The sequence below is a fragment of the Apodemus sylvaticus genome, chromosome 3 (assembly GCF_947179515.1).
Source record: "Apodemus sylvaticus chromosome 3, mApoSyl1.1, whole genome shotgun sequence".
NCBI classification, from domain to species: domain Eukaryota; kingdom Metazoa; phylum Chordata; class Mammalia; order Rodentia; family Muridae; genus Apodemus; species Apodemus sylvaticus.
Window position 1 is genome coordinate 154,105,512 of NC_067474.1, and position 20,070 is coordinate 154,125,581.

At 54.3% G+C, this 20,070-nt stretch overlaps 1 protein-coding gene across 3 annotated transcripts in view; it reads right to left on the bottom strand.

Moving 5' to 3' along the window:
* Arhgef10l (Rho guanine nucleotide exchange factor 10 like) overlaps positions 1 to 20,070 on the bottom strand; it is a 143,384-nt gene that overhangs the window by 42,609 nt on the left and 80,705 nt on the right. For all 3 annotated transcript variants that reach the window (XM_052177902.1, XM_052177903.1, XM_052177904.1), the window contains 5 exons: positions 16,803 to 16,948; positions 14,500 to 14,681; positions 11,754 to 11,869; positions 10,734 to 10,861; positions 9,665 to 9,765 (listed from right to left, as the gene is read on the bottom strand). In XM_052177902.1, coding sequence (XP_052033862.1) covers positions 9,665 to 9,765; positions 10,734 to 10,861; positions 11,754 to 11,869; positions 14,500 to 14,681; positions 16,803 to 16,948 — 673 coding nt within the window. The remainder of the gene's footprint in view (positions 1 to 9,664; positions 9,766 to 10,733; positions 10,862 to 11,753; positions 11,870 to 14,499; positions 14,682 to 16,802; positions 16,949 to 20,070) is intronic.

Here is a 20,070-nt window from a genome sequence, read left to right on the forward strand (position 1 = left end):
GTGAGTTCCAGGCCTGGACTGGACCAAGTGAGACCTGTTTGTGTGTTGTGTGTGTGCATGTATGTATGTATGTGTGTGTGTGCATGTGTATGTGCATGTGTGTGTGTGTGTGTGTGTGTATGTGTGTACCTGTATCAGGAAGAACCAAGGTGTGATGGTTAACACTGATTGCAACCCAACAGTCTCTAGACTCACCATGGAGACAAACCTCTGGGCACATCTGTGAGGGAGTTTCTAGCCTGGGTTAACTGAGGAGGGAAGACCCACCCTGAATGTGGGTGGCACCATCCCCTAGGCCCCGGAAGCCAAGGCCCTGCCTCTACACCTTCCTTCCCTTCCTTGGTGGAGTGTAGCCCCCAAGCTACAATCCAAAAACAAAAAACAAAACCAAAAACAAAACACCTGGCCAGCATTTACAGTAATAAAATGTGGATAAAGTTCTCATCACCATATAGGTGACACTGAGACGCAGGGATTGGAAAGCAAAACTAAGTCCTGACTGTGGCATGAGGCGGCACCCACATGGGGACCTGGGGCTGCTATGCTCCTATAACCAAGGTCGTCACACTAAACCTGCAGGAACACAAGGCCTCACCTACTCCAACAGGGCTACATATACAGTGACACACCTATTCGAACAAGGCCATGCCCACTCTAACACAACCACGCCCACTCCAACAAGGCCACGCCCACAGTGACACACCTGCTCCAACAAGGCCACGCCTACTCCAACACAACCACGCCTACTTAACAAGGCCACGCCCACAGTGACACACCTGCTCCAACACAGCTATGCCTACTCCAACAAGACCAAGCCTCCTCCAACACAACCACGCCCACTCCAACAAGGCCACGCCCACCCCAGTAAGGCCATGCCTACTCCAACAAAGCCACACCTACAGTGACACACTCCAACAAGGCCACTTGAGTACCCAAAGCACAGTCACAGAGGCCTATCAGCATAGCAATGCTAGCTCTGTCCGAAGATGCCAACCTGCATTGTGCCTATAACTCTGGGGTCATGAGGTCATCAACTGTTGGGACAACAGCGTCCCTAAGCCCCACGCTCCTCCTTGGTGGCAAACAGGCTTCCTTTGGATGCGCGAATGGCCCTGGCCCTCCACATAGCCTCCAGGGCCAGTCCGTAACACCTCCATAGAACCTCACTGCTCCTGGTTTGAAAACACCAGTGGGGTCCTGGTCTGCCTGGAGTAAGGCCCAGACTCTCTGGAAGAGCCACAAGGACCACCCCTCCCTCCCAGCCACACCCTGGTCACCAGGCTCCTAAACTGTCAGCAGTTTCAGCACGCAGCTCTTGAGGTCCCTTTAAGTGGACCATGGCTACCCCAGCTGTTCTGCAGCAGGCTCCTCTCCTAAGAGCCTTGCCTAACCATGATCCCATCCTCCCTTCTCAACAGTGTCCCAGCCAGCCAGAGCTGTCACATCCCTCATTACTGCAAGTGTCTCCAGGTTGGGGCGACTCAATTCATGTCCACCCACTTGGCAATGGTGGCAAAGCGGAGACCAGCCTTGGATTCTGAGCGCTGATCTTCCCCTGGCCTGGCACTAGGTGGCGCCATCTCTCAGGATTCTGGACAGCGAGTTCCAGGTCACCCAGCACACCACACCAGGTATTCCTGCAGGTTGGCTTTTTGGATCTTGTCACATTTCCCAAGCCCCACCTGTGTGTGCATTTCCATGCATGCATGTATGTGCGTGTGCACGCATCCGTACTTGGTTTGTCTGCATTACTAAAGATGGCACCTGGGGTATGCTAGGGGCAAGCACCCCACAGCCGAGGTCTACCCCAGCTATTTATATACATGGCATATACACACTTGATTAAGCACACACTTCCATCCTGGGCTAATGGAAATGACCTGGGCATGCTAAAGGTCGGCTGAGCTAAGGCGTGCTGTGTAGGAGGTTAGGGGTTAAATGTGGTTTTCCCTTCGGCTGAGCTTACGAGGCACAAGGCATGATCGCTGAAGGAACAGGGCTGGCTCTGCTCCTCCGCGGGCTTCTCCATTCCTGTGTGCATGCGATGCAGAAGCAGGAGGTTCAGGAAGGCCAAACTATCTCTCCGGGTGCTTTCTGTGCAACCATTCACATGGTGGCGGCCATACTACAGATCCACGCCAGTAACCAAGGGCAACCTGAATATAAACTTTCTCTTGGAACTCAGTTTTGCATTGGTATCTAGCATTCCCCAGGTAATATGACTTGCTTTAATGGAAGGCTGAAAAGAAAGGCTGGTGTGTATCAGGATGAACCACGGCCCAGGTGGGCCAGCGAGACTGGAGGGACACGCCCGCGCCCGGGAGAAACCGGATGCTCCGTTTAATGCACAAAGGCTTGCCAGTGACCCCGATGGCTCCCGTCCCTGCCTGAAGCATTCAGCAGTGACAGCGTTGCCTAAGGGGCCCAGAAGTGGCCCTTCACACTCTGGACCCTGGAAACTGTCCCATAAAACCTAACCTTGCCCAGGGAAAAGAGAAAAGGCCAGCACATGAGATACGTCAGGCTAAGCACGACTTTCTGCGCATGCGCACAACAAATTACTCCAACCGGGGAAACTACGGTAAAGAAAGTAAGTCACAGGGCCTGTTGTGTGCCCTGCTGCCTCTCAGTTAAACACAACCCAATTTAAGATACTGTCCCCACCCTCAGGGAACACTCACAGCCAAACAGCTCCTCCGTGCCAGGCAGGAGACCTGTGGAGGTCACACACTAACAGCCAGACAGGTGAACGCACAGCCCCCAACCCCCAGCTCCCCCAGCTCCTCCCTCCCTTCCCGGCCACACCCGCCGTCTATCAGGCCCTGGCAATCCATTATCGTATACATTTTTAACGACCTGACCTTCTCCCTCCAGATGGTGCCTTTCTTGTGTGCAACTGGGAACACTAAAAGAAAGTGGAGTTGTGGCTCCCCATCTGCCACCGCCATCGTCCCAAGACCAGAGGCGGCTGAGACCCGATGGGGAGGCTGTGGCCACTGAACACGGAGGGCCCACTTGGGGTAGGTGACATTCAGGACAGGTACCCAAGGCACAGCGGTAATTTCAACTGACACTAAACAGAGGTCGTGTGACCCGGGAGAGAGCTCTAGGGATAGAAGCCCTCCCTCTCGCCCACCCCCAGCCTAGGAAGCATCTCCTCCATCCTGGCAGAAGCACCCTAGATGCAGCCACCCCAGCCTTCAAGACACCACGTGACACCGAGTCTGTCCAGAGAACAGGGGACCTAATTCCAATCATTTGGAGTTGTTGGGGAGACTAGAATATAAATGAGGTCTACGATATACAAGGCCCTGCAGAAATGGTGGCCATTTCTGACCGCCATCCGTCCTCTTAACACCATGGAGAGAGGCTGAGCCACCTCTAGCTTGCTGTGTGCTAAGCCTCAGGGGTAAGGTCCTCACCACCATGGACCACTGTCCTCCAAATTCCCAGATCCACGGCCATCTTCAAAGGCCTTCACAGATGTCCTGGTGCAGGGAGGCACTACCAGTCAGAGCTGGTCAACACTGGAAGCATCCTTTCCACAAGCCACACTACCCTGAGATGTGTAACGCTATCCATGGAAGCCAACCGAAGGCGACAGCTTCCCAGCTGGGGTGTAGAGACTCGCACCCCTTCCCAGAGAGGAGGACCACCATATCCAGGAAAAGCTAGGGCAGTGGCTCTCAACCTGTGGGTCTCAACCCCTTTGGGGAGCGAATGACCTTCTCACAGGGGTTACCTAAGACCAACCGAAAACAAGATATTTACATTACAATTCAAAACAAGTGGTAAAATTATAGTAATATGAAGAAGCAACTAAAATGATTTGATGGTTGGGGGGCATCACAACCTGAGGAACTAACTGTGTTAAAGAGTCACAGTATTGGGAAGGTCGGGGCTCTCAGAGTTCTACTACACCCAGTTCTCAACACTCTGTTCCCCTGCACTGGCTGGTTTTGTGTGTCAACTTGACACAATTTGGAGTTGTCGCAGAGAAAGGAGCCTCCCTTGAGGAAGTGCCTCCATGAGATCCAGCTGTGGGGCATTTTCTCAATTAGTGATCAAGGAGGGCAGGCCCATTGTGGGTGGTGCCATCCCTGGGCTGGTAGTCTTGGATTCTATTAAGAAAGCAGGCTGCAAGGCAGAGGAAGCACCCCAGTAAGTAACATCCCTCCATGGCCTCTGCATCAGCTCCTGCTTCCTGACCTGCTTGAGTTCCAGTCCTGACTTCCTTTAGTGATGAACAGCAGTGTGGAAGTGTAAGCTGAATAAACCCTTTCCTCCCCAACTTGCTTCTTGATCGTGATGTTTGTGCAGGAATAGAAACCCTGACTAAGACATCCCCTGACCCTCACATCCCCAGGCCCCAGGAGAACCATTGGCTTAGGGGATCCTAGCACTGGGAAAGTTTGCAGAGTTAATGAGATTTAGATCTAGGACACAGTCAGAGGCTTCCCACAGCTAAAATTCCAGGCATCGCTGCTGAGTAGCTGTGAAGACAGAGGGCTGAAGACTACACCTGAGATGAGACACAGGGAGAGCCCCAGGCTGCGTGCAGCCTCCAGGCTGCGTGCAGCCTCCAGGCTGCGTGCAGCCTCCAGGCTGCGTGCAGCCTCCAGGCTGCGTGCAGCCTCCAGGCTGCGTGCAGCCTCCAGGCTGCGTGCAGCCTCCAGGCTGCGTGCAGCCTCCAGCCTGAAGCCTCTGAGGCTCCTGAGAGCATGGGTGTGACAAGGGCCTGACGTACCCAGGCCCCCTCAGGAGAGCTGTCAGTGGGGGATCCTGGGGCCTGGGGATAGAAGGGTCAGGGGAGCAGAGCCTTAAGAACTAGGGAGTGTGGGTTGCAGAACTCCGAGAGCCCCCGGCCTTCCCTCCCTTCTCCGGAGCCCTCCGTGTGTACCGGTAACCAAGCCTCTATGTATAGAGGCTGGCAGCTGTGATGGGTGGGAAGCGTCTGGCCCAGCTCTGTATTGCCATGGGAGACTGAAACTCCCGGGGTGCAGGGCTGTCTCCCACGCCCCATGCCCCACGCCCCAGTTCCCTGCACTCTTATCAGAACCCTGTGGCCTGAAGCACCTGCATAGTCCCTACTCTCTGATCTCCGCACCCCCCGCCCCAGAGCTGGAAGCTAAACAGCGTGCAGGACAAAGCCCTAGAAGCCTCGAGCCTAGGGCTCCAACAGTGTCCTCTGGTTCCAACGGTGTCCTCCGGCTCCGGGTCGCACGGTCCAAGGCCCCGCCCCCCAGTCACCTGCTGAACCTTCCAGTGCACCTGAGACCCGATTGCAATAAGCCAGGGCCCTTAGAGAGCCAGTCTGGCCACAGATAGGGAAACTGGGGCTCAGGAAGGAAGAAGTCTGCCTTTCCCAGGACCGCAGGGTAATTAATGCCAGTGTTTGTAGGGATCCCCTTCTAGACCAAAGCCCTCCTGTCCCTCTCCTCTCTCTGCCTTCACAGGATTGCCATCCTAACTCACTGATGCAGAAGAAAATGAAATACATAAAGGACTGGCACATCTTTAACATGTCTTGCTCCTTGCATATCACACACACATACACTCACACATATACACACACACAAACACACACATGCTCATGCACACGCACATGCACACACATACATATACACACATGCACATACACATATAAACACAAACACACATATATGTGCATGTACACACATACACGATATATACATATATACACATGTGTGTGCACATAATACACATATGCATACACATACATACCTACACACATACACACATATCCACACATATACATACATACACATGTATGCACACATATACATATGCATATACATAGGCACATACACATACACACACATGTACACACATGCATGCACACACATACCCATACACACAACACACACACACATACATGCACATACATACACATGTATGCATACACATATACATGTGCATATACACACATACACATATACACGCATACACACACATACACACATACATATGTATACACATTGGCACATATACATATATACACACATGTACATATATACATGCACACAACACACACACACACACACGCGGCACTGCAGATAAGAAACAAAAGCAGTCAAATGAAAAGAACAAGTTGGCTGGAGAGATGGCTCAGTGGTCAGGAACACCGACTGCTCTTCCGAAGGTCCTGAGTTCAAATCCCAGCAACCACATGGTGGCTCACAACCATCCTCAGTGGGACCAGACACCTTCTTCTGGTGTGTCTGAAGACAGCTACAGTGTACTTATAATAAATATAAATATATAGAATAATAATTATTTAGAATAATATATATAATAAATAAATATAAATATTAAAAAAAAGAAAAGAACAAGTTATTCAAGCCCTAGGGGACCCGGCATTCAGATATAATTTCAAACAACTCTCCTACTAAGGCTTCGGGAGTGACTCTGTGTGGAGATAAGGCAGTCCACCGGCTCAGTCAGCGCCGGCCCAGCTGGGAGCTCCGGCAGTGATCCCAGGTCCCTGGGGAGCTGATGTGGAAGGGTGGTGCGTTCAAAGCCTGCCTGGGTGACAGGGTAAATGCAGCCCAGGGTCCCCCAACCCCCCCACTCTCCCTCCCTTCCATCCCCATCTCAAAACAGAAGGAAAAGGAGAACTGAGGGTGTCAGTCAGGCAGAAGCCTGGCCGAGCATGCGTGAAGCCCTAGCTCTGTCCTGACGGGAAGGGAAGCTGTGGAGGAGGAGGAAGGAAGGAGGAAACAAAAAAGGAAGGAAGAAAGGGAGGGAGGGGGCAGGGGAGGGTGGGGGAGGGGACCGGGGGATGGGGAAGGGGGCAGGGCGGAGGGAGGGCAGGAGGAGGGGAGCAGAGGTACAGGGAGAGGGTAGGAGGGGGCAAAGGGGGAGGAGCAGGGGTGCAGGAGGGAAGGGCAGGAGGGCAGGGGCAAGGGGGCAGGGGAACGAGGGGGCAGGGGGGCAGGGGGGCAGGGGAGCAGGGGGGCAGGGGAGCAGGGAGGGGCTTACTATGGGTTTTAGCATTGGCCCACTTGAAGGCAGCATGTGCCTGCCCCCAAGGCCCAGCAGGGGCACCACCTCAGCCTTTCCAAGGGCTAGAATCTCCAAGTCTTATCTTAAAGCCTTCTCTCCACCCTCTGAGGCCTCCCAGGGCCCAGGGCACTGACCAAGCACACACCTCTGGTCCCAGCTCCTACAGAGCCACACACCCTCCCCGTCCTTCCCGGAGCCCTGTGCATAGCAGCAGAGTGTGTCACTGTGACGTCACAGGCTCCCCATGTTCCAGTGAATGAATAACTTCACACCCGGAACAAGTCCTCTAACAGCCTGCCTGCAAGCCTCCCCTCTGCTCTACAGAACACCACCACCATCTGAGACAAACACACACACACACACACACACAGAGAGATGCATGCACACACTCTCGTGAGTACACACACACACACACACACACACACACACAGATGCATGCACACACTCTCGTGAGTACACACACACACACACAGAGATGCATGCACACACTCTCGTGAGTACACACACACACACACATGCACACACAGAGAAATGCATGCACACACTCTCGTGAGCACACACACACACATGCACACACAGAGAAATGCATGCACACACTCTCGTGAGTACACACACACACACATGCACACACACAGAAATGCATGCACACACTCTCTTGAGTACACACACAGACACACACACATGCATACACACATATATGCACACACACACAGAAATGCATGCACACACTCTCATGAGTACACACACACACATGCACGCATACACATATGCACACACACACAGAAATGCATGCATACACTCTCATGAGTACACACACACATGCATGCACACACATATGCACACACACAGAAATGCATGCACACACTCTCTTGAGTACACACACAGACACACACACATGCATGCACACACATATGCACACACACACAGAAATGCATGCACACACTCTCATGAGTACACACACACATGCACGCATACACATATGCACACACACACAGAGAAATGCATGCATACACTCTCATGAGTACACACACACACACATGCATGCACACACATATGCACACACACACACAGAAATGCATGCTCACACTCTCGTGAGTACACACACACAGACACACACACCTTGCTCTGGCCACTATGAACCACCCGTTGCTGCTGCCCCAGGACCTGCACACTTGTGGCTGCTGCGCTCTGATCACTCGGCCCAGATCTAACCATGGCTTCTCCCTGACACGGCGCTCACCCTCAGTGACAGCCGCACGGCCCCACTTCGCCCCAGCCCCACCCCATCACAGTCCAGCACTCCACTTACTGTGTGCCCATCCCAAATTCAAGTTCCTTGAACACAGGGAGCCTTCTGAATTTGTCAGGGCTCTTTATGCCTAAAATTACCAGGGGATGGGGGAAGCAGAGGCAGGGGGATCTCCGTGAGTTCCTGTGTAGGCCAACCTGGTCTACACAGTGAGTTCCAAGATAGTCAGGGCTACATAGGGAAATGAACAACCAAAGCTGGGAACAGTCACCTATGCGTGTAATTGCAGTACTGAACAGAGCGACAGACCCTTGGGGTTTGCTAGCCACCCAGCCTAGCTCAGCCGTCAGCCCTAAAACGAACATGGGTAGCTGGGGAGGCAGCTCAGTGGTTAAGAGCACTGACTGCTCTTCCAGAGGTCCTGAGTTCAAATCCCAGCAACCACATGGTGGCTCACAACCATCTGTAATGAGATCTGATGCCCTCTTCTGGTGTGACTGAAGAGATTGACAATGTGCTCATACACATAAAATAGATAAATAACTTTAGCTGCTTGTCCAGAGGACCCACATTCGATTCCCAGCACCCACATGGTGGCTCACAACCATCTGTAACTCCAGTTCCAGGAGATCTGCTGCCCTCTTCTGGCCTTTGACGGCACTGCATGCGTGTGGAGCAGATTCACGTGCAGACCAAACACCCATATATAAAATAAAAATTAAAAAAGCAACTCATCTATAAAAAGATCACATACACAGTCAAGGTAAACAAGCTGATATGCTCCCAATATCAGCTATGCCCCTCCCATAGAGTCCTGACTGTTCAGGACACTAGCCATACAACAAACAGATAAAATTACTGCAAAAATTACTGGTAATATGGTGGGGTTGGGACAGAGGCAAGTGAGGTGGCCCAGGCCCTGAAAGCATGGTTGCCCAGTGTCTGAGTCCTACATCTAACCCTTCCTGCTGTGTGATTTCATAAAAGTTACTGCACCTCTCTGGGCCAGAGACCACAATGATTTTTTTTTTTTAAGTTCTCAACGAACCTACCTCAGGGAGCTTATGAACAAAGATGTATGTGGGATTTTGCAAGCATCCAGCCTGATACTTATTTATTTTGCTGTGCTGAGATATATGTCAGCGGTGATGAGGTAACCACCAGCGTGTGCTCCCATAGCTGGTTAGTAGGCAGGCAGGAATCACCTGCCCCGGGCAGCTAATTCACCTGTGTCAAATCCCAATAACTCGGAAACAAGAAAGCCAAGGCTTAGGGATGGAGAGAGAGACACGCCCTGCTCACTGACCACCTCGAGCTCCTACCAGCCCCCCCTCCCTACCCCGCCTCTCTCCCTACCCCGCCCTGGCTCCGCCCCCAGCCTGTACTCACTGAGTCCGATCTTTGCCAAGTGTAGTCTGTTGACCCAGGAAATCTTGCTCAGGGGGTTTGGGGTAATGAAGACCACCATGAAGCTGATGGGCCGGCCAGACCTGTGGATGGAGACGAGGCGGGCCCCGTGAGTGCCTGGCATGGCGGCCCAGCTCCACAGAGGGGGCTTGGACGGGGCCTGTGGTCTGGCCAACTCCACCCCCTTGGGGAGACCGCCCTCCGCCCTCTGCGATGGGCAGGGGACACTGGGCCGGAGAAGCTAAGCCATTCTTGGCAGCCCAGTCCCAGCCCCCGACACCCCTGGCTTCATGCCCAGCTCAGACCCTGGCGCCACCAGCTGCCAGCAGAGCAGAGGAAAGGACTCCATACTGTCTCTCCCGCAGCGACTAGTGGGCACTCACTCAGGAGATGACTGCGAGTGGACGCACGGGCAGTAAGGAAAACAGGAAGGATGCGAAGGAATACAGGAGGGAGGGCAGGAAGGAGGGAGGATGGGAGGGAGAAAGGGGTCCCGACCCTGCCCCCTGCCCCCTATCCTCACTTCCTTGTTTGTACTCAGGCAAGGCCTACGGAGCAGGCTGTGAGAGGGCCTTTCCCTGTTAGTCTGCCTGCCTGCTGGGCTGGCCATGCACTGCCTCAAGACCACTTCTCCACACAGAGAGGGTCCCACAGCTCCTGTGGTGAATCCCGGGGGATGGGGGACCTGAAAGGGGTGGCTGGGTCTAGGAAGAGCTGAGGTGAGGAAAGAGGGTCTGACAGAGTAGATGAGGTGAGTCTGCCAACGAAAACCAAGCTAACCCAGGATGCCAGCCAGATGTTCCCTCGTTCACACACTCATTCCTAAGCACCTACTATGTGCTAGGTGATACCCTGGGCACGGGCCATAGTGGGTGTGCACTGTCTCTTATCACAGCAGGGGGATCCAGGCTCTTTCTCTCTCCCTCTCTCTCTCCCCCTCCACCTCTCTCTCTCTCTCTCTCTCATCTCTCTCTCTCTCTCTCTCTCTCTCTCTCTCTTTCTCACACACACACACCCCTGGCGGCAGCCCCTCCCCCCCATGCGCCCTCACTTGTCGGGCTTGCCGGGCAGCAGGAGCCTGAGGCGGCACTTGTTGGCCGAGTGGATCTCCTCCTCCTTCACTCGCATCAGCCTCTGGAGGGCCAGGCACCAGTCTTGGGCCACAGTCATGTTCAGATTCTAGCATTGGGGAGAGAAGGGGGTCACCACAGCCTCCTGGCTAACACCGGGGCACATGGGATAAAGCCTTCGACACGGCAGTGCATTTAGCCACACGGGACACAAGCCCATCTATGCATAGGGCTTCCCAGGCCTAGCGGAGAGAGCCCACCCTGTTGCTGCCTCCTCTCAGAGCAACACCTGTGAGGAGGACCTGAAGCCTGAGGCAGAGGCCAGGGAGGAACTGTAAGACCTCCAACCAGTGCACAAAGCCAGACGCGATGGTTTGTATTTGCTTGGGCCAGGGGTGTGGCCTTATTGGAGTAGGTGTGTCACTGTGGGAATGGGTTTAAGACCCTCATCCTAGCCTGGTGGTGGTGGTGGTGGTGGTGGTGGTGGTGGTGGTGGTGGTGGTGGTGGTGGCGGCGTATGCCTGTAATCCCAGCACTCTGGGAGGCAGAGGCAGGTGGGGATTTCTGAGTTCGAGGCCAGCCTGGTCTACAGAGTGAGTTCCAGAACAGCCAGGGCTACACAGAGAAACCCTGTCTTGAAAAACAAAACAAAACAAAACAGACTGTCACCCTAGCTGCCTGGAAGTCAGTCTTGTCCTAGCAGCCTTTGGATGAAGACGTAGAACTCTCAGCTCCTCCTGCCCCATGCCTGCCTGGATGCTGCCATGCTCCCACCTCGATGACAATGGACGGAACCTCTGACCCTGTAAGCCAGCCCCAATTAATTGCTGCCTTGGTCACCGTGTCTGCTCACAGCAGTGACACCCTAAGACAGCAGACATATGCAGGGCTTTCTGAGAGGGTCAAGCGTTCCCAGCCTTTACTACAGCTCCATGCCCAGAGCCAGAGCACACAGGGACACCAGCGGGACCGCTCCCTCACCGCCCCTGAGCCACACCCACCTGGTAGGTGCCATGCAAGGTGCTGATGAGCAGGGTGATCTGCTCCACCACCGCTAGGTCCTTCTGCAGGTCCTGCAGCTCCTGGAAGAGGCGTGGCGGGCCCAGGTACACCTTGTCTGGGAGAGAAGACACAGGGATCGGCCTTGGGGCTGGGGACGGTGTCATGGGGACGCTAATAGGGAGAAGTCAGCCATGTCCACAGAGATGACCCAATGGAAATGCTGACGGAAGTCCCAGCAGAAGGACGGTGTCACACACTGGGATGGTGCCACGGTCTGTACGGAGGCTCGCAAGGACCATAAGACTCAATCAACCACGGCTTGGAGAACTGAGGAGCCTTCAACAGGCCACACATGATGGGTATGGACAAGCCGGAGAAGAGATTGTGCAGAGGCGAGGAGGCTCCTAGCGGCCTTCGAACAGCACACTGTCCAGTGATGTGGCGGACCTGATATGCAGGGTCCTGGCTCTTATGGGATTTAGGACCCAGAGGGTGACAGGGGGGTGAGGGGTGAGGGAGAGGACTGAATTAACCAGAAGGTAGAAAATGCTTGGGAGGGGGAGGAAGGGTTCCAGGCCAAGGTGACAGGCAGGTGGTGGTGAGTGGGCGGGTCTAGAACTCAGAGGTTGATACAAATGGGGGGGGAGGAGACAGGCAAGATGGCATAAAGAAGTCCTTGGATGCCATCTTGGGAACAGGGTGGTGCCCACTGGGCCATTGTTTCTCAGGCTGCCTAAGGGACCTGAAGCCTCTGTCTGGATTTTCACTGTGAACAGCTAAAAAAAACAGGTACTGCGCATCCCACGCACCCTAGACGGCGTGACTTTAATGCCACATTCTTCTGCGTGGGGTCAGAGGTTTTGAGAATGTGGGAGTTGAGTGGAGCTGATCAACGGGAAAGGAACCCAGGATGCACCCACTGACAGAAAGTGCTCAAAGAACGGACGCTGGTGGGGAAATGGGTCTCCACGTAAGACACCCTGTAGGATTTGGGGGGACCCACTCACGGGAAAGCCAGCTGTGTCTATAATGTGAGCAGCTCAGGTTCAATGAAACAAGACATCAGCTGTCACAATACACCAACACTGTATACTGTGACAGGAATATTATTTATTGTCCTAAAGTGTTGTTTTTATCTAGTTTGTATTTTGTTTGGATTTTACTCTCGTTCAAGGCCTACAAGCGTATGTGTTCATGGCAGGGAGGGTTCTCTGCGTCCTTATTTGCATAACAATATGATAAAAAGATAATCTAAGGCCAACCAGGGATCTGCAGAGCCTCTCACCTTTCAAGGTTGCAGAGGGACAGAGTCAGGGACATAGGGGTCCCCAGAGCAACAGTTTGGGAGTGGAGTTAGGCTGAAGGGACCCAAGAGGGACCAATGGACTGGGGACCGCCCCTCTCTCGCCTCATGCGGATCTGGAAGGGGACATGGTGGTACTGCCTCAGAGGGCAGAACAGCTGTCGCAATCATGCCTCAAAATTTCCAGAGTTTCGGGGCCCAGTGAGGCGAGCACCCAGGCAGGGCTGTGGGCAGAGCGGTGTGAGGAGAGGAAGTGAAACCGGAGCTCCCTTTGCTCGAGGCAGGTGCAGTGTGCAGCTCTCTGTTCTGCCTGCCGGGCCTGCGGTTTAGTATCTCTGGGCACCAGGCCCTGGCTGAAAGGAAGGTTCTGGGAGGCCAACCGGCAGCCATTTTTGTTAATACTGTCAAGTCAACGGGATCTGGAATCGTCTAGGAGACACACTTCGGAGCGCTGTGAGGAGCTGTCAGATTAGTGGGAACTGAAGTGGAAAGATCCCCTCGGGAGGAACGTGGGCCCTGGACTACCTCTCACGCCTCCCGTGGCGACCTCCCCATGAGGAATGTACCCCAGAATGAGGTTTCCTTCTTCAGCTTGCTTCTTTTAGACATTTCATCACAGCAATGAGAAAAGTAACAAGCAGAAAACTCAGCCTGGGGCCAACAGAGCCCAGGACGGGGCTCCGGTCCAGGCTCAGGTCATCATAGAGATCTGCTTGGAGACGGTGAGGAAGGGTACCCTTGACTCAAACAACAAGGAAGGGCACAGACTGGGGAAGACCCTGCAGCTGACAGGGGTACACTCCCCAGGGCCAGGACCCCAGGAGGCCAAGGAGACGCAACAAAGGCTGGGAGGGAAAGAGGAGGCAGGCAGAATATCCCCTAGACAGGCCTGTACCCCAAAAGCATCAGACCATGGGGGTGGGGGTTGTAGCCTACAACATACATACACCACACTTGGGAGGGCCAGTTCTAGGGAAGATGGAGACAGACAGACAGGTAGGGGAACAAGAGGTTGGGTCAGAATGGGGAGACGGGGACCCAGGAAGAGACAGACAGACAGACCTGAGTTCTCTAGCACCCCTGTAGGTCAGGGGATAAGGTACCCCAAGCACCCCAAGTTCCTCCATGTACCAGGAGGCATGCTAGATACAAATATGTGTCCAAGAGTCCCAAGAGGGAAATTAATAGCCAAGTCACACGTGGCCTGTGTCGCTGTGTGAGTTGTATGTATATGAGGGTGTGTGTGCAGGGTGTGTGGCAGCCACGAGGCCACAGGGACGTGAGCGTGTGCAAGGGAAGCCACAGATGTGCACCGAGGCACAAGAGCAGAATCTCTAGCACCTCCCCCCAACACACACACACACACACATGCGCGCGCGCCTGTGGTCCCTGGCTCTGATTCCATAGCTCGAAGGTGACAGGCAGCAGGCAGCAGTACTCACTCTGGGCTTGCCCTGCAGTGGTGGCCTTCTTGGCTCCAGCATTCTGGATGAGCAGATTGTCCTTGTCATAGGCCCCGCCGTCCTGCCCCACCTCTACCACCTGCACCTGAGGCAGAGCCGTGTTCCACTTCACCACATACTTGGGCCCCAGAGGCACCAGGCTGCTGATCTCCAGTTGGCCCCTGTGGGACGGAAGGAGAGGGCAGAGAGCCTGCTGCAGCCCAGCCCGGAGCTGGAGAGCCTGCTGCAGCCCAGCCCGGAGCTGGAGAGCCGGCTGCAGCCCAGCCCAGAGGCAGCGCAGCTCCAGCACCCAGCACCTTTGCTTAGCCAGGCACCGGGCAGCACAAGCGTAGAACCTCACGCTCAAACCAAGCCAGGCCAGGCAGTGCAGGAAACCCACACCAAGGCGTGACACCAGGGAGCCCAGGCCCAGAACCACAGTCACATGCCTGCATCCCCAAGCCACGAGCTACCTACCTGTGGTGAGAGGGCCTGGAGAAAAGACAAATGGGTGTGTGTTATTGAGAGAGCACGCTCCTGTGAGGCTGAGGACTCTAAGGGTCAGCCGCTGGCCTGGGTAGCAGGCATGGAGGGAGGGACAACCCCAGAGTGGAGACATGGCCACCCAGGCCAGGTGTGACCAGAGGACAACTATCCAGAAGGCCTCCCTGGGGGGCAACCTGCCCTCCTCTCCTATTCTGACAGCAACGCCCCCGCCCCCCCCCCAGCAGTGATGGGATCGCAGAACAGAAACTCAGCAAAGTTAAGTGACTCACCCACAGTGGCAAAACCCATGTCTCCAAACTGAGAGCACTCACACCCCATTCCTCACACGTGATCAACACATATACATATATGTGCACATATACATACATGCATGTGCACGCATGTACACACATGCATGTATACATACATGCACGCACATACACACTGTGACAGCCTGAGTTGACAGCCAATGAACACTTCCTGCCCTGACTCTACCAGCTACGTCTGGGCCTTCTCAGGCTGAGAAGGGCGGTGGTCACGTCCCCACCCCTGCTGGGTGTCAGGATATAATGAGGGACAAGACTCACAGGGCCAGGACTGTCCAGGCGGCTCAGTGGATAAAGGAACTTGCAAACACGCCTGCTGACCTGAGTTTGATCCCCAGGATCCAAACAGTGAAAGGAGTGAGAACTGACTCTAAAGATTGTGCTCTGACCTACGCATTCATACCCACACATGCACACATACATATACACACACATGCACATACACATACACACATGTGAATGCGCGCACACATATACACATATACTCACATGCACACCCATGAACACATACAAACAACATGTGCACACACATATGCACATATACATACATGCATGTGCATACACACATATACACACATGCATGTACGCATACATGCATGCACATACACACTGTGAGTACCCAAGCTAGGAGGTAGGAGAACAGGCGTGGGTCACTGAACACTTCCTGCCCTAACTCTACCAGCTAGCTGCACCAGGCTATGTCTCAGTTCTTAAAGTGTCAGGTTTTGCAGAGATTGTCCCAGGATCCTGCTGGAAAGATCACAGCCTGAGTTCTAGGAGTACACCAGAGAAGGATCCCCATCCTTAATACCCACAGGGCCACAGAGGGGACAGCTGTGAGTCCCCCTACTGAGTGAGGTCTGGGTGATGACAGAGCACGGGTCCCAGCTCCCATGGCCTGGGGCAGTGCAGCCCCAGCCTGTTACATCACCCGAATAAGTCAAAGGTCTTGACATTTGTGTGAATTCCTGTGCTAACCATATGTGAGGTCCCGGCAGCAGCTACAGGCCGCCTTCCTCCCAGTCCAGTTCCTTCTATCTCAGGCTAAGTCCACAGCCCAGAGCTAGGTGCTTCCACAGCTTCCCATGGGCTGGAACCCATGCTCCTACAGGGCAGAAAACTACTCAGAGCTCTAAGTGGATACCAGCAGCTCTGAGAACCCCATGTGAGCTAAAGCAGCAGGGATCTGGGGTAGACACAAGGAAGAACCTCTTCGATTTCAAGGTTGTCAGGCTAAACTACAAAGGGTATTCTGCAGCACAGCTCCCTGGCCCAAAATGACAATCAGTCTGGGGTCAGAGATGCCCCTGGCTAGTCCAGATCTTAGCCTTGGGGGCCAAGGACAAAGCAGGGCATGGGGCAGGGAGGTGAAGGGTCTGAGAGCTCACAGGGTTACGGTGGTGCCGGGACACAGAGGCTGGGGAGAGAGGACCAAACAGCAAAGGTCCCCGGAAAGGGGCGGGGGCGTCCCATGCTGCGCCAGGCTCTTACTTGAAGTTGATGTTGGCGCAGACCAGCATGTCATTGAGCAGGAAGACTCTGCGCTCCTTGGACTTGATTAGTTGCCCACGGTCTCCATACACCGTCTCCGTCAGCGTCTCACACAGAAGCAGCTGCCGCTGGCCAGATGTCAACAGCTGGAGGAGAGAAGGGACAGAGAAGGTCAATGCCGATGCCCTGATCCGGGAGGCTGCCCAGACAGCCAGGCCGGAGGTTCAGAACCTCTCCCGCCTTGCAGAAAGGAAGATCCGGGTTGTGTGTGGTAACATATGCCTCCGGTAACCCCAGCACTGAGGGGAGGGGGGAGACACGGGACAGAGCCATGAGGCTGGGGCCAGCCTGGGCTACGCAATGAGACCTATCTCTAAAGAGGCAGAAGGCCTGGGATGTGGCTTAGCTGGTGGAGTGCTCACCTTTGATACACCGAACCCTGGGTTCCAATCCCCTGTACCACATAAACCAAGTGTGGTAGCACACACCTGCGATCCCAGCACTTGGGAGGCAGAGGCGGAGGATAGAGAATTCAAGGTCATCCTCAGCTACATAGGGAAATTTGAGGACAGCCTGGGCTAGAGATGCTGTATTCAAAACAAAACAAAGATAGCGGCTAGAAGAGGTAGAGGAGGACCCAGAGTCAACATCTGTCACTGGGTAATAAGTGACAGATTCCCCACTGGACGGGGAAGGCCAGGGCACACGCACTGGGTTCTCTGCTCCAGGGAGATCCTGGGGAGCCTGATCAGTCACCCTTGCCAGAGCAGAACCCAGCAGCCTCTTTCTGAGGGGAGCTGGCTCCTGCAATCACACAGACACACACATACACACACACACACATACATACACATACGCACGCGTGTGTGTGCGCGCGCGCACACACACACACACACACACACTCATGCATGCAAGCGTGCACACACACAGACACAGACACACACACAGACACACACACACACGCATGCCAGCGCGTGCACACAGACACACACAAAGACACACACACACACACACACACACACACACGCATGCAAGCGCGTGCACACAGACACACACAAAGACACACACACAGACACACACACACACACACACACACGCATGCAAGCGCGCGCACACAGACACACACAAAGACACAGACACAGACAGACACACACAGACACAGTCATAAACACAGACACACAGACACACACACAGACACATAGACACACACACACATACACACCACATGCCCTGGGACCCTGTAACCACCTGCAGCAGGCACCTCCGCCACTCAGATCACACAAGTAATGAACATGGTATCTACTGAGTCTAGCTAAGAAATTCACAGAGCTGACACCAGGAGAACACAGACCACGGTTCAAAGGCGGCAGCCCAGCACATTAAGCAGGCGCAGGGCGCTCCTGAGCGTGGTGGTCCTGGGAGGGCGTAGGACACCTTGCTTTAGGCAGGTAGGGGTCACACACAGAGGACCTTGTTGTCTCAATGATGTCCAAGACCATCTCTGTCGTGGAGAGACTTGGTTTTTCAGGGACACTTGACCTGAAAGAGGCCCATGGCTTCACCATGACCTGGTGAACTGCCTCAGCCCACACCATCCTTGCAGGGCCTTATGAGGAGATGAAAATGGATCTTCCAGTCCACCATGCCCGTTCTAAAGAGTCCAAGCACCTGAATCAATGCATCCCCAAAGCATCCAAATCCTTCTGAGAAACATCTTTTTCCTTATAGGGTTTTATAGGTGGGGAGGAGAGGGCCCAGCGAAATCTGTTACTGAATGGTGTGATTCTGATGGTCTTGGTCCCAACCTCTCTCTGCTGGCCTCCCTTGGAGAGGACCCTGCTTCCCAGAGCACCCCTCAAGGAAACTCACAAACTAAGCTCCTAGTGGCACTGACATTGCTGTGTGGTGGGCACTGTGAGACTCAGAGACATTCCACATGGACTTTATCTGCTTAGCGCCCCTAAGGCACAGAAATGGATTCTAGATGTGCACAGCGCCCACAGTGCCCGACACCCAGCACCCACACAGGACAGAGCTCCTCTGCTTCGTCTCCCTGCACTGTGTGTCCGTGCCCAGCTCAACAGGAACCGGAATGGTCACACTGTTCCCGCCTTACTGAAGCCTCAAGGTCCCAGGAGTCCCCGCCATTGCTATAACCCCACATCTTCCCCACAAGGGTCCATAGCGAGGCAGACCCAGCTCACGAAAACACAAGCCAGCCCGTGGCCTTCCGCCTCCACAATAGCGGCCACGATTGCCAGGGCCCACACTGGGAAGAGGAAAGTCCCTAGGGCATCAGGCCGTCAGTCCTGTCCCTTGGGCAGATTTAAAAAGGGAAAGAAAGCCTCACTGTTGCCCCAGCGTCCTTCTGGAGGCTCCTGAGTCTGCTGTTTAGAAACAGCTCACGGGGCTGTTTCTGCCCCTCCCAGTTTCAGTTCCGCTCTTCTCTGGGGAGATGGCCAGAGGCCGAACACTGATCCAGACTGGCCCAGATTGTCCAAAGAGGTCCCTGGGTGGGAGGGCACAGCACACATCTGATACCCTCTCCGCATTAGCACAGCTCGCCCTTCACACAGAGGGGGAAACTGAGGCTCAGATTATCCATCCTCTAGCCTGATATCAAACCGGTCTCACTGACTACCTCCTGCTATGTCTGGGGTGGGGGTGGGGGGTGTGCATACAGCAGAAGAGAGCAGAAGCTCTTCCCAGGACGGTACCAACAGGTGTCCCTCTGTCCCCCTGGTAGACATTATCCGCTGCTAGAAAGAGAAGCTTCTCTAACACAAAGGCCAGCACTGGGACCTTCAGGAACTGACCCTGTCTCCAGAGACATTCCAAAACAGCAGGCTTGGGCATGGGGGCGTCAGTACTAGGGGTATGGGGGGTAAATGATCCCTGGGGAAAGAATCCCGAATGGGAAACTCCCCAAGGGAAGGGAAGGGCACCGGTCCCCTTTCTCCCTGCCACACACGCCACATTCCGGGCTCCCAGAACAGAGGAAGCAAGCCGGGTGCCAACGCATGCCCTTTGTGAGAAGTCACGGTAAGATCAACCGGAAGTGGGCAACCACCCTCAGGTGAAGGGAACCACACAGGTCAGGGGTCAGCGCTTTCAGCCCTTAGGGAAAGTCCCTCGAATCTGAGGTTTACCGCCATGTCATACTTTTTTTAATGTCCCCCAATGATTTCCACTTTGTTAAAAGAACAATATGGTTGGGGATTTAGCTCAGTGGTAAAGCTCTTGCCTAGCAAACGCAAGGCCCTGGGTG